This window comes from Macrotis lagotis, chromosome 6, assembly GCF_037893015.1.
Source record: "Macrotis lagotis isolate mMagLag1 chromosome 6, bilby.v1.9.chrom.fasta, whole genome shotgun sequence".
NCBI classification, from domain to species: domain Eukaryota; kingdom Metazoa; phylum Chordata; class Mammalia; order Peramelemorphia; family Peramelidae; genus Macrotis; species Macrotis lagotis.
Window position 1 is genome coordinate 209,875,836 of NC_133663.1, and position 14,785 is coordinate 209,890,620.

At 31.8% G+C, this 14,785-nt stretch overlaps 1 protein-coding gene across 2 annotated transcripts in view; it reads right to left on the bottom strand.

Annotated features, from left to right (window-relative positions):
- Positions 1–12,907, bottom strand: part of CADM2 (cell adhesion molecule 2) — a 210,708-nt gene extending 197,801 nt beyond the window's left edge. For both annotated transcript variants that reach the window (XM_074192293.1, XM_074192292.1), the window contains exons 1-2: positions 12,789–12,907; positions 9,469–9,606 (exon numbers count right to left, since the gene is read on the bottom strand). In XM_074192293.1, coding sequence (XP_074048394.1) covers positions 9,469–9,606; positions 12,789–12,828 — 178 coding nt within the window. In that variant the 5' untranslated portion in view covers positions 12,829–12,907. The remainder of the gene's footprint in view (positions 1–9,468; positions 9,607–12,788) is intronic.
- Positions 12,908–14,785: the final 1,878 nt, after the last annotated feature.

Genomic DNA, 14,785 nt, shown 5'->3' on the forward strand with positions numbered 1-14,785 from the left:
ATATATGTATATATATATATATATATATATGTATGTATTATATATTCAATTCCAAATTCTCTCCCTCTAGTCCTTCTCCCACCTATTGAGAAAGCAAGCAATATGAATTTCATTGGACACATAAAGTCATATATGTACATTATTGACTGTAGGGTGAGTAATTTTGACACACAAAAGGTGAATGAAGTTCTATGCTATCTCTGGAAGCAGCACATAACACTTGTGGAAAATTCAAATGCTTAGGACATTTTACTTCATATCAAGAACTAACCAGCCTTTATGCAATTTCTAATCAAAGTTCTTACCTCTGTCTTCTACACAATCTAATCCTTCTTCAACACAACAACTCCTCAAATACTTGATGACAGCTATCATGGCCCTAACCCTAAATTCTGCATCATTATTATAAAGTGGGTAGTATCCTTGATTATTGGTCTCTTAGAATTATCATTAACCATTGCATTGATTATTACATCCATACTAAGTATATAATTAAAGTATTTAATTAATTCTTTTATGACATGATTTTGAGGCCACTAACCATCATAATAATAATCAATGCATAAATACTCTCTAGCTGGTCAAAATTCATGGTCAAATATAAAACCAAACTGAAAACAAAATTGCACATGTGATTTGACCAAGGAAGAGCCTGAAGAGTCTGTCTGTTCCTTTGTCTTGGTCACTATGTTTTGCTTATTGTACTCTAATATTGCCTTAGATTTTGTTTGTTTGGTTTGATAGGGGCCAGCAATAAAAATAGTGAAAAAAATGATATATTTGGACTCAAGTTTAAATCCTGACTGCACTATTTGTTATCCTATGTCATACTGAACAAGGGACACAACCTCTCTAAGCCTGAAATCTAGTCTAACTAAACTACCTTTAATTATCAAATTAATTTTTTAAAATCTGTGTAAGTCATTAAATTAATGCCAATTAGATATCACCTTATATTTATACCAGTGCATCCTGATTTTGTTAAAAAATGTAAATAGGGGAAGCTAGATGACACAGTGGATAGAGCACCAGCCCTGGAGTCATGAGTACCTGAGTTCAAATCCTACCTCAGACACTTAATAATTACCTAGTTGTGTGGCCTTGGGCGAACCACTTAACCCCCATTGCCTTGTAAAATCCTAATAAACAAACAAACAAAAATAATGTATCTATACCTACTAGTTTTGTCATTAACAAATGTGAGAAGTATATGATCTATGTATTTATCTGAATTGCTGATTAAAATGTTAAACAGCATAGAATGAAATATAGACTTTTGTACTCCCCTAAAGATCAACTTCCATGTTGATAGGAATCATTATAATTATTGGATGAGCTCACCTTAAAAAAATTGTCTAGCCCAGAGTCCTTCATCATATTCACAATAATAGCATAGGAGAATTTCTGAAATATTTTCACAAATGTGCTATAAAGTTTATCTACATCATTACCATTATCTAACTCTCTGGTGATAGATTCCTCTCAAAGAAGGAAAAGAATTAAATTTAGTTTGTCCTCTGTACTTGATGAAGCCATAGTGAATCCTTCTGATTGTCACTTTTTTAAAGATGCTAAATAAGTACATTTTATATAATATACTATAAAGTTCTGTCATGAATTGAAGTAAATCTGACAGGCCTGCATTTTGGAGACTCTACTACCTTCTACATTTTAACAAAATCTGAACATTTCATCTTTATATGCAATCACCCTATATCTAATGTTTCCATAAACTAACTCATTAAAAGGCTACCATAGGATCATCTAATCTTTTCATATTCTATTCTCTATTTCTACCCAGGTTATATATTCTTATATTTTCCCCTATTTGATGTCATTTAAATATGCCCCCAATATTTATTACAACTAACCTAAATTTCACCTAAATTAAAACATTAACTGATTCTAGGCTAGTAGGAGTAAGAAAGTATTGCAAGCTTTACAATGTTAACCCTGGGCTCTGCACATTCCTAAAGATGATTGCTTTTCTATATAAAATATATTCTTATCAATCAAAGATTATGCATTAAATGCTGAAATATTTTACATTTTAACTTTTATAGGAATTTAAAAAATCTATTGCACATATCTTTGCCTTACTAAAATATAGTATTCTAAATATAGGTTGATTTTTTTAACTAGTAAAGAACATACATACATATATGTATGTATATATTTATCTTTGCTATGCTTACCATTCAATTAAATCAATTTCATTGTTCCAGTCACTATGTTCAAGATTATAGTTGGAAATGAGTTCGCTAAAAACAATATATTATTTTTCAGTTCCAGCCTTTGCCACATTAGGTGAAATTGTAGTGTAGTGGATATAGCACCTGGCCTGGAGTTAGTAAGACCCGAGTTCAAATGTGACTGTGGGGCACCTCCCAAGTCATTTAACCCCTTTCTACTTTTGTTTCTTCATAGATTTCACAATATCACTGTGAAGATTAAATAACATCATAAGCACTCAGCACATGCTCTGGAAATGTTAGCTAATATTATTTTGTTTGACTACCTATAGCCAATCTTAAGGGGAGCACTTAACTGAAAAAATTAAAGCTATCTATATATTCATATTATTCAGAAAATTTATATTTTCATAAAAAAAACTTTGGCTCAGTGGATATGTCGATATTTTCATTGAGAAAATTCTTACATTTCTAGTGGCTAATATGGCACTTCTATCATGATCCCATCAGTACCTCAAATTCATCAGTCTTAAACAGACTTTATTATCTTTCTCTCAAACCTGCTTCTTCTGACTTCACTTTTGCTGTCAGTGACACCATCTAGTCTTAAATTCAAAAATCTTGTTTAGGGTGGCACAGTGGATAAGAGTGTTGGATTTGGAGTCTAGAAGACCTAAGTTCAAATCCCATCTTGTATATATCTCGTGTGACCCTAGGAAAATCACTTAACCTCCCTCAGCTTCAATTTCCTTATCTGTAAACCTACTTCATGAAGTGGAAGTGGTTCTGAATTCTTGAAGTCTATGTTGACAATGAGTACATAGAGAAATTATATGAATAAATTGATAAGACTCTCCAGATTAAATCAACATACTCTGATCCTTAATAAATAAAATTCAAATGTGGGAAAAGGTAAAAAATAGAGAAAAATATGTGAGAAAAATAAATCGGGAAAAAAAGTATGAAAAAGTCAAAAAACTATAAACTAAAGAGAAATTTTATTCCTTTTTAACATCAACTTTTTCCTTGGGAAAAGATTTAGTAGTAGGTATAGAGCATGGCAGTTGCTGAATAACATTTCAGAAAAAAAAAATAATGACATAAATTAAACTGTAACAGACAGGAAAGGACTTGCATTGATTTAGGAGTTATTACTGAATCACTGGTCTGTGGACAGCCAGACCACTGACTTGTCAAGGCAAAATCAAAATTAATATAAGACAAGAAGAAAGAATAATAAAAATGAGAGGTATATAACTGAAAGAGCAAAAATCTGAACTATTTAAACTGATATCCAGATATTCAGGGATTGAAAATCTATTGTCACAAGAATAATATCAACAGAGAACAAAATGTATTCTAGTCAGCATACATTTCATTTAAATTATAAAGGAGAGAGATGGTGACCCAAAGTCACATCGCTCTTATAAAATCACATAATGAAGGATTATGGAAGATTTTGAGCACTATAAAAGACTGATGCATTGGAAAGCTAAAATTTAAAGACTGTAGAAAATGATTCACATAAGTATGAAAATAAAAGGAAGATAAAGAAAAATGGAAATACCTCTAAAGATTTTTATAATTAAAGATTTTCACCCTTAAGGATCATGGTTCAAAGATTGTATTCAAGATGGTGGAACGAAACATCCCAGATTAAACACAACTTTCTTAGCAAGGGAAATAAAAAGAGTACCACAAAGAGTAATAATCAAGAAATTCAAGAATAAAATACATGTGCATTTTGTCTAGCCCATACTTACAAAAGTAAATACCTAAAAGTTGCTGAATTTTAGGAAAAGAGGCAGGAGAAACCTTCTGAAATGCAGAAATGGCAAACTAGGGAATTTCTGGACCTCACGGGCAGAGAGACAGGGACTAACCAAGGATACCTAGAGTTTCAGCTATGGTAGCTATGGTTTCTCTTGACTCTAGAGCAAGAATTGGGAGCCTCCTAGGCTTATACAGGGAAGATAACCATGAGGTTGATCCCTGATCTTGCTGTGCCAGTTTAATTATATTTAATTATATTTATTCCATGACAAATACTATGCTTAGAGAATTTAGAGAATCAAGTAATGAGAACTTCAATAATAAAGGCCAAGACTAATTCATGCCTCACTATTTATTCTAGAGTTTCAGTTCAAGAAGCAAGACTTGAAAAGTAAATATATAAAAAAAAATTTTTTTAGGTTTTTTTGCAAGGCAAACGGGGTTAAGTGGCTTGCCCAAGGCCACACAGCTAGGTAATTATTAAGTGTCTGAGACCATATTTGAACCCAAGCACTCCTGACTCCAGGGCCGGTGCTTTATCCACTACACCACCTAGCCGCCCTTAAAAACTTTTTAAAAATGTAAAAAACAAGCAAAATCCAACAATGAATGCTATGGAGCTCTAAGTCATATTCTTTTCAGATTTGGGAGTTATTGACTAGGACTGATATTTCTGGAGGATGCCTCAGCCATAAAACTCACTCCTAACTCAACTAATTATCTGGACTCCTTTATGTTTCTGCAGTTGAATTTTCCATATATATATATATATATGTTTTCCATATAATATATATACTTTATTTTTTAAAAAAAACTGTATATTTCATAGTATAGTGCCTGGCACATATTGAATGCTCAATAAAGGTTATGTCTCTTTATCAATTCAGGGATTCTCAAGCCATAAACTAAAAAAGAAAATAACTCCACAAAATTCCCGATCAAACCCAATCACTTTCTAAACAAAAACAAGTATTGTCACTAGCTCCACTAAGATTTCTAAAAATAAAGTCAAATGATATAACTAAAATAATAATGCTAAAGAAAAGAATGACAAAAGAAATACAATTTCTAGGCACAAGAATTTTAAAAAGACTGCAGTTTAATAAAGGGCATAGAAAACTTTAGTAAAGTAATAGACTTAGAAAATGAAATCTGAACAAACAGAAATCAAAGATTTCATTTCTCCAATGTTTTGCTCTGTATTGACTGCCTGGAATACCTTCTCTCTACTCACCTCTGTTTCTTAGACTACCTTACTCCCTTGGAGACCTAGTTCCTATCCTACTTTCTTCAAGAGGATTCTCCACAATGTTAATCTTCTCCCTATTGCTAATTACTTCCCAATTAGGTCATATCTGACCATATAGTAAGGATGACCTGAATTCAAATCCAAGCTCAGAGACTTACTCTCTGTGTATCTCTTTTTTTTTTAAGTTTCTTTTTTAAGGCAAACGGGGTTAAGTGGCTTGCCCAAGGCCACACAGCTAAGGTAATTATTAAATGTCTGAGACCGGATTTGAACCCAGGTACTCCTGACTCCAGGGCCAGTGCTTTATCCACTGTGCCACCTAGCTGCCCCTCTCTGTCTATCTCTAAGCAAATTTCTGTCTGCTTTAGTTTCCTCATTTATAAAATGAGAATAATAATAAAATCTACCCCAAGGGCTTGTTGTAAGGACCAAATGAGATAATATGTGTAAAAGGTTTCCTATAGTGGGGGATAAAATAGGTACTTAATAAATGCTTCCTTTCTTCCCTTTTTCCTTCTTTCCTTCCTTCTTTCTCTCTTTCCCTATTTTTCTCTCTTCTTTCCTCAATCTTAACTTCCCTGTTTCCTCTCTCCTTTCATTCTCTCCTCATTTCCATCCTCTCAGATTTCATTTATACCATATATATCTTGCATGTACACAGTTATTTCTGTTTTGTGTATCTCTGATTTAGAATTTTAATGTTAATTGATATGAGGTGGGTGGAATTAAAGGATCTTCAGAGATTTTATGTTTGTGTTTTTTTCAAGGCACTCATATAGCTATATATATGTATGTATGTATGCATGTGTGTGTATATTTTGTTAAAACATTCAGGGTTTCCCCTTTATTAAAAGAAAGGCAAAAAGGTAGGAGAAATATTTCTCTATTATAATGACTTAAGGTAGAAAACAAAATGTTCTTTGAAACAATGAATGTTTTAGGGAAAAAAGATTATAAAGAGTCTGAAGAGAATCCAAATCTATGTCAAGAAACTGGATGTTGAAAGAATAGGGCACGATGTAAAAAAGACATAAATTGCTGAAGCTCTTCCCATTGGTTTAAAGATTTTATTATAGATAGTGGAGTTTGCTTCATCTGAGAAGAAAGCATGAAGACTCACAATAGTGTGAGAGTAACATCAGTGTTGCTATGGAGGTTGATCTTCTCTACTTGGTCCCCTGTCACTTTCATAGTAATGATGGAATTAAAGTAGAGCTTATGGGAACAATTCTAGGAAATCTAAGAACCTACCAGTATGATCTTAAAATAGGAACCAATGATTATACCTTTGCTATGAATATGTGTTTTCTTCAACTCAGAGGGAGCAAGACTGGAAGTTGCAAAGAGGCAGATTTGAGTTGATGAATGGAAAAAAATGATAAGAATAAGAGGTATGGAGAAGTGATATGGGCTGCTTGAGGAGATAGTAACTTTTCTATCTAGAGAGGTATTCATGATAAAGATTGGTCAGGTATATTGAAGAAAGCATTCATGGTTAAGTAGCTTATCTCAAGATTTGCATGTGTAAGGAGTAAAGGAAAGAATGCAACTTTGAAAATCACTTTAAAATTCTTTGTGCATTGTTGTTCAGTCATTTTTTTTTTTTTAGTTCTGTTCAACTCTTTGTGACACCTTTTGGGATTTTATTGGCAAAGATATTGAAATGATCTGCCATTTCCTTCTCCAGATCATTATGCTTTATATGTATTCCAGATGAGGAAAATGAGGCAAACAGGGTTAAGTGACTTGACTGTATGCAAGCCAATTACTAAAAGTAAAAGAAATAATATGACATTTTATATGGATGACAAAGATTGATTTAAATATGAGTTATCCTTACCAATAAACTACTATCTCAGTACATTAGAAAATATATTTTAAAATTTAAATACCAAAAATCTTGGTTTGTTTCTGGATAATCTAGGTTTGGCAGGAGTTTGGACCAGACATAAGTTGATAATGGACAAATGTGTATATTTTTAAAATAAAGATTCCCAGATTCTATGCGAAATTTCTTATTCTGATCATTTAACTCTAAAATATTTCTTATAAAAATAAAAACACATGTATATTTATATGTGTACATACATATGTATCAAATTTTAACCAAAAGATTCAATAGATAAATTTGGGGGGGGGGAAGAGTAGTTTTCCTTTATGGCTTTCTGCATTCCTTTCATCTTGTAATACTTTAAATTTTTGAAAACATTTGTTCTTATTTAATTTTTATTTTAACTTGGCAAACATAAAATGGGCATTTAAATTTACACAGCAGAGCATAAATAGAAACTATTATATAATATGGTAAATCTCCATTAAATATTGTTTGTTTTTCTTTTTTAGATATGTGTTAAGTTCAACCTTTTAGATATGTGTTAAGTTTCAAAGTTGTTCTTCTTGTCCTGCTTGATTCCAGCCTTTTTCCTGTTTTCTCTGCTTTTTAAAAACAAGATATTTCCATGAACCTCTTTTTCTTTCCATTCTTTTTTTTAAATCTTGTTGCAATTTAAATGATATGCAAAGGAATTTTATCAAAGTATTACTGAAATATGATATTCATGGATAATATCTTTCTGATTATTGACTATCAATAGGAGAATCATACTTAATAACCAATAACATGACTCCAAGCTCTCTCTGTTCTTTTTTTTTTTTAGTTTTTGCAAGGCAATGGGGGTTAAGTGACTTCCCCAAGGCCACACAGCTAGGTAATTATTAAGTGTCTCAGGCCGAGTTTGAACTCAGGTACTCCTGACTCCAGGGCTGGTGCTCTATCCAATGCACCACCTAGCTGCCCGCTCTGTTCTTTTTTATCAAAAAGTATAAAGAGGGATACATAGAAAGATTGTATTAATATTTTTATTATAATGACAGCAGATACAAGATTACTACTATTAAACTCTTGAGCTAAATATCCTATAAAAATATAAATAAATTTATAGGAACAAGTAGTAAAATTAATCTTTTTACAGTGTTTTATTTTCAAAGCAGAGACATTTATGACTATCATGTTGTGATATCTCTTTACTAGCTCATCAATACTCACATAGCATTATTTCCTGAATGTCTACATTCTTGATGTCTTCATACTTTACTTTTACTTACATGTTTGGCTTCACAAAAAGTTTCATATCATTACTTTCATTAATTTTTCAAAAACTAAATTGAGGGTTGCCATAAAGCTAAAGTTCTATAAAGTTGCTTTAATTAAGAACATTTTGTAAAGATAAAATATCATTATGAGATATTTGTATTCATCTCAATTATTTGTACATTGGAAGAGTTGATCTGTTGACCTGAAACAATAATCAATATATACCTGCTGGTAGCTAGCTACCCAAGTGCTCATCTTACTTTTCTAAATAGATTAAATGATTTTAAACACAGTTCCAACTAGAAAGAAATACATTTTTTTCCTACTATCATTTTAGGGAACAAAACTTGACCCTTGGCATAAGCAAGTACTTAATGTTTAAATGTCTATGTATATATATATATATATATATATATATATATATATATATATATATTTCTCCCATCTCAGATTCTCTGAATTTTTGAGACTAAAATTCCATCTCCCATCCTATCCCTATGTAACAACACAAAAAACAAACCATACTTGAAAATGTTTGTGTGCAAAAAGCATATCATAATTTATTATTATTGGAAATATGGAAATGAAGGAATAGCAGCTAGATTGAAGTCAGTCCTGAAGTCAGGAAGACTCATCTTGCTGGTTCAATTCTGACCTCAGACACTTATTATTTGTATGACCCTGTCTAATTCACTTAATCTTTATTTCAGTTTTCTCATCTCTAAGATGAGCTAAAGAAGAAAATGGCAAACTACCCCTGTATCTTTACCAAGAAACCCCCAAATGGGCCATGAAAAGTCAAGCATGGTTAAGAAAAGTGACCAAAAACAAATGAAGGACAATTCAATAATATTTAATCCTTGCATTATAGTATTCTATCCCAATGTTATTGAGAAATATGATATGTGCAAGTTCTGTCCAATTTCTGTCATGGGTTCATGAAATTTCCTTTTTAGGATCAAACATGGAAGGCCTACTATTTAATTTTTTTTTTTATTTCAGCAAACAGCAATTCAATGATCTATTGGACAACTTTCCATTACACTAAATTGAGGGACTGGGTGAATCTCTTTTAATGAACGATTGATATGCAAAAGAAAACTTGTAACAAATTTAAAGAGTAGTTGCCTTGCACTGTAGTGGCATTTCTCTAGTCTTACCTTTAATCTCTTTATCATTTTTAAACCATCTGATATCAGCTGCAGGTTTACTTCCAGACGTTTTGCAAGTTAGTTGCATCAAGTCTCCTTCCATAACTGGTGATGAAAATCCACTAATCTGAGGCTTCTCAGGAACACCTAACAAATAAACAAGCAAACAAATATATTAAAGAAAAACATATCTGCTATTGTCAATTCATTCCTGTGAGACTTGGACCAATGTTGACAAGAACAAAGCTAAACTAGGTCAGCTGCCAAGACCACCAAAGAGTTTTATGTACTGTAATTGACTCTATATTTTATGGATGGTTAACAGCCCAATCAAAAATAATAAAATATATAGGGGCAGCTAGATGGCACTGTGGATAGAGCACCATCCCTGGAATCAGGAGTACCTGAGTTCAATTCTGGCTTCAGACTCTTAATAATTACCTAGCTGTGTGGCCTTGGGCAAGCCACTTATAGCCCCATTGCCTTGCAAAAACTAAGAAAATAAATAAATAAATAAATAAAATAAAATAAAATATATGTCACAGAATATACATAAACTATATAGTTGATCTAAATCATTCTAGATGGTTAGATGGTTACTTATGTGGTTTTTAGCAATGTATAAAACATAATTTCATTTTAAATACAATTTTGCCATAAAAATGTTCAGTTCAAAATAGTTATTATATAGGACAAAAAATAGTTGAGTAAATGAAAGCTTTGTAAATTCAAATCTTCCCCACCCCAAAACAATCTAAGTGGCAGTTTAGTAAAGAGCACAGAATATTGACTTGGGGTCAAAGTATTTGGGTTCAAACTCTGACTCAATATAAATTACACAAATCTCCCTCAGTTTCATTCATTTATTCTGTAAAATGAGGGAATTGGATTATAAAACATCTGAGATCCCTTCCAACTCAAAAATCTATGATTTTATTAACTCTTAATCAAAAAACCCATATAAGAAGAAAACAAAGTTTTATTGGAACTTTTTAAAACCCAAGAATGCATTGTTCTTTTCATATGTTCATCATACTTGTCTCATTTTGATTTAATAAAACCAATATTTTTGGCCTGGGCCTATGATAGTAAGTAATTGGATTTTCCAGTTTGCAAAAATCCCTTCCCTCATGACTGGTCTCCTTATTTTTTCCTCCATGGATACTAAATCTCTCAACTCTGGGAATTTTTACTGGCTGTCCTACAAATCAGAATTCTTCTCTTCTTATCTCCTATTCCTGGATTCCTTCAAGTTTTACCTAAAATCATCTAAAATCATATCTTCTATACTAGGATCCCTTCTCCATCCATCTAAATTCTAAGATCAATTATTTATAGTGTCTATTAAGTTATAAATATTATCTCAATTAATCTTCAATGTAATTGCCCCATTTTATGATAGAGGAAATTGAAACAGAGAATGAGTGATTTGTCTAAGGTCATACAGCTAGCAAGTGTTTGGTCTTCCTGATTCCATATCCTTCACTCTATCCAATGCACTGTCTAGCTGTCTCTAGGATCTTTCCTCTGTTAATTATTTCTGGCTTTCCTGGTATATAGCTTATCTGTATATAATGTTTTCATGTTTACTCCTCCATTAAACTGTGAGGTCCTTAAGAGCAGGGATGATCAGACCTTTTCCCACTGTAGCATAGTGCCTAATAATATAGAAGACCCCTTAATAAATGTTCACTAACTGACTGACAATGGACAAGTCACCAAACTTAACAAAGTAAAATATGTTATAAAATAGTTATGATTTTTAAGGGGAAAAACTTGATTTGAAAAGGATATCCCTAAATGTATGTTTTAATCATGTTTAATTCACTTTTACAAGTTCAGGGACATATCCTGTTCTTCATAAAAAGATGCTGCTACTAACAAAATGACCTACCCAAGGACCAATCCACCTTATTGTAGTTTTGCCCATAAATAAAGTCATACTATTTTCCCTTGAATTATACAGATTGATCACATTCAATTGCCAAAACAAAATAGTGATTAGTTAGATTTATGTAAAACAATGTTCAACATGTGATTACAAAGGTAGGACATTCTGTTTTTAACATATAATGAATATTTTAGGAAATCATTGAGAATTGTGAAAATAAAATCTCCTAAAAAAGTTGATAAAGGCAAGCTGTCAGAGGTTCATATGCTCCAAATAGATGAATAAAGGTGCAGGAAAGCTCCTCCACTGTGGGGATAGGAAAGGGAACAAAAATAAAAGAAGTAAAACATATCAAACTACACTTATTAACAGATATTGGTTATGCTTTTTTCCCCCCTTCTATCTTTTGGCTTGATGGTGAAAAGTGTCTTTTCATTTATGTCTTACCACTATTTAATAAGCTGAATTCAGTCATCTTTTCTTGGGATCTCAAGGTGGCTCTCTACAGAAAAATACATTAACCTTAGGCAGTTGTTATCCTGAAATATTCCATTTTTAGTAGGTATTTTTTTTTTTGTCCTTAATGGCAAGCTTCTGAAGATTTTTATATAATAGTCTCAGTGGGACTCAAAAAGAAACATATTTCATATCCTATGCACAAAACCAATTCTTGAGCTGGATTAACTTTAATATTCCCAGCCAAGAGAACAGCATGCATTAGTCCCTTTAAATGCAACATTCAGCCTTTATCTATCCAAAAAGGAAGGCAAGCTCAGGGACAAAAAAACCAATCTTTAAAATTGTATAACTTGTTCAGTACACAGGTGTGTTTCAATGAACTGTACCAATTTCAGCTGATTGGGCAAGTGACATTCATGGAATAAGAGAGAACTCAGCACTGAAACTTTATTTCCTAGGCATCTCTATGAATGGATTGCTTTTTTTGTGTCACTTTAACCTTTGGGGAAACAGCACAACATTTAGATAATGTAGCATAAAAGGAGCAGCAAGCTGCAAATATAACTGATGATTTATACTGCTGAAGAAACAAGTCTGGAGGATGGGTTTGAGAAGTATATGGTTAAGCAGAAAGCATCAGGAAAATGCAAGGCCCTTTATTTAAAAAAAGTTTTGCTTTCAAATGTGAGCCCAGTTGTGGTATCTTACCACAGCATTTAATGAAGTTCCTCAAGAGCAAAGTTATATCAACCTGTTTTGTAAATGACAATCTTGTCCCTTTCTAATAATGATGCCCAACAAATAGAAGCAACATTAAATGAAAGCCAAGAAAAGAACAGGTCTCTGAGTTCAAGTTCTAAAAAGAAAAACCTATGAAAATGGTCCTCAAAATATTTTTTATAGATTTGTGAGGTCTGAACTATGACAGTATTCATTTCTCTGGTATATTACTTTGGTATCCTTAGTCAATTGCACTTACCCAGAACAGTGAGAAAAGCCTTGGAAGTTTTGACAGGCATAGTAAATAAAGAACAGGTGTATTGTCCTTCATCTGAGAGAGACACATCACTAACGCTGATGCTCAATTCATGCCATGTAGCTCGAACCAGCTCGATCCTATTGTCCCTTAGAGCTGACAATGGAGAAGAGGAAATATTAAGAAATAAAGAACCATGAAACATTATTAAAATAAGCCCACACAATCAGACATTATAATTCAGTCTACTAAACAACTTATTTCTACCCTACTTTTGAACTACATTTCTATTAAATACAGATAATTCTTGTTGGTTTCTAGGAATTCCTGGGATATTTTTTGACACAAGTTCAAATGAAATAAAATTCTGTATTAGATGTTACTAACATTGCAATAATAATAATAACAGATTAGAAAAAAATTCCTTGTGGTCCTTAAAATATCATTTTTTATTCAATACATAACAACCACTGAATACATGTTTTTTGTTCATAATAATGATAATGCTATAGTAGAAACTCAAAGGCTCAATGTATTGATATTTTTTACACACCTCTGGAAAAGATATTTTTCAAAGAACTATTAACCAGAAATAAATTTAATTCAAAAAATGTACTAAAAAAATCACAAAATTAAAGCAGCATAAACATGTACTTTATTGCTGTCTCTATTACTATTATTATCATTTCATTTCCATTTTATATTTAATGGATTTTTATAGATAAAACCATCATCACCATCATTTTCATCATCATCATTGTTATTATAATGGTGCAGCTAAATGATATAGTATATAGAGAGCCATATTTGCCTCAGTTTCTCATCTATAAAATGAACTAGAGAAGGAAAGGACAAATCACTTCAATATCTTTCCCAAGAAAATTCCAAATGGGGTCAAAAAAGTCAAACACAACTGAAAAATAACTAAACAGCAATAGTATTATTACAATAATCATTTTCTCATCTTCTTTTACTTGAATTACTTATCCTCAGGATGTCATTTTCCTGTTCTTATTCTTTTAAATTTTAATGCTCAACAAACAATTTCAAAGATGAATAAAATGATTTCATTTTATAATTGGCTAACAGTATTATTAGAAAGGTAGCATCTTCAAGATAACTCCAGTAGCAGACAGGATAACATGAAGAACATATGTTTCTTCCCATTCCCAAATATTTTTTCTATTCCATATAGACTGGAGAGTATGAGTGTTCTTAAACAACATATGCAATAGTTATGTTTAATTTATCTTTAATCATTGTGCATTTTACATATAGTTAAATGTTGAATATTCAACCATGTATTGGGATTCATATCTTTAATATAAAGATTTGTTGTTTGTTAGATTACAAAGGATAGCAAACTCCTGATAACAAATTCTAAGACACATAATCATTTACATCTAGTTATCCATGAAATGGATAACTTTCCACCATCTCATTGCATAATCTTTATTAACCAATAAGGTCAAGTTCCTTAAGAATATTTTTCTATAATCTTTGATGACTATAGTCTAATTCTGCCACCATAAATCCTCTGTTTCTATAAGCAACTATGCTTGATTCAGACATTTGTTCAATACTTCTTCCTGAATATGAGGAAATATTTATTCTAATAAAATCTGTATATCTTTTCTCAAGTTAATCAAGGGAACACTTATGTGTGTGTCCATAAGTGTGTGTGCATGTGTTTGTGTGTGTGTTTGTTTGTGTGTGTGTGTGTGTGTGTGTGTGTGTGTGTGAAGTATGTTAATGATATAATACTTCTGGGCTTGAATTAGACACCTTTATAAAATCAACTTTTAGATGTTCTGATTTAAAAGAAGCAAAATATAAGAGATTTATTTCTTAATATACTTTGGCAGGTGTGATTGGTGATCTTGTATTGGGAGAATGGGAAAGGTGTTTACAGGACTCAATAGGCATAAATGTCTCAGTTTTTTAAAGGAAAGTCAGTAATTATTGATACCTGAAAAAATTAGTTTGTGACAATTCAGAAA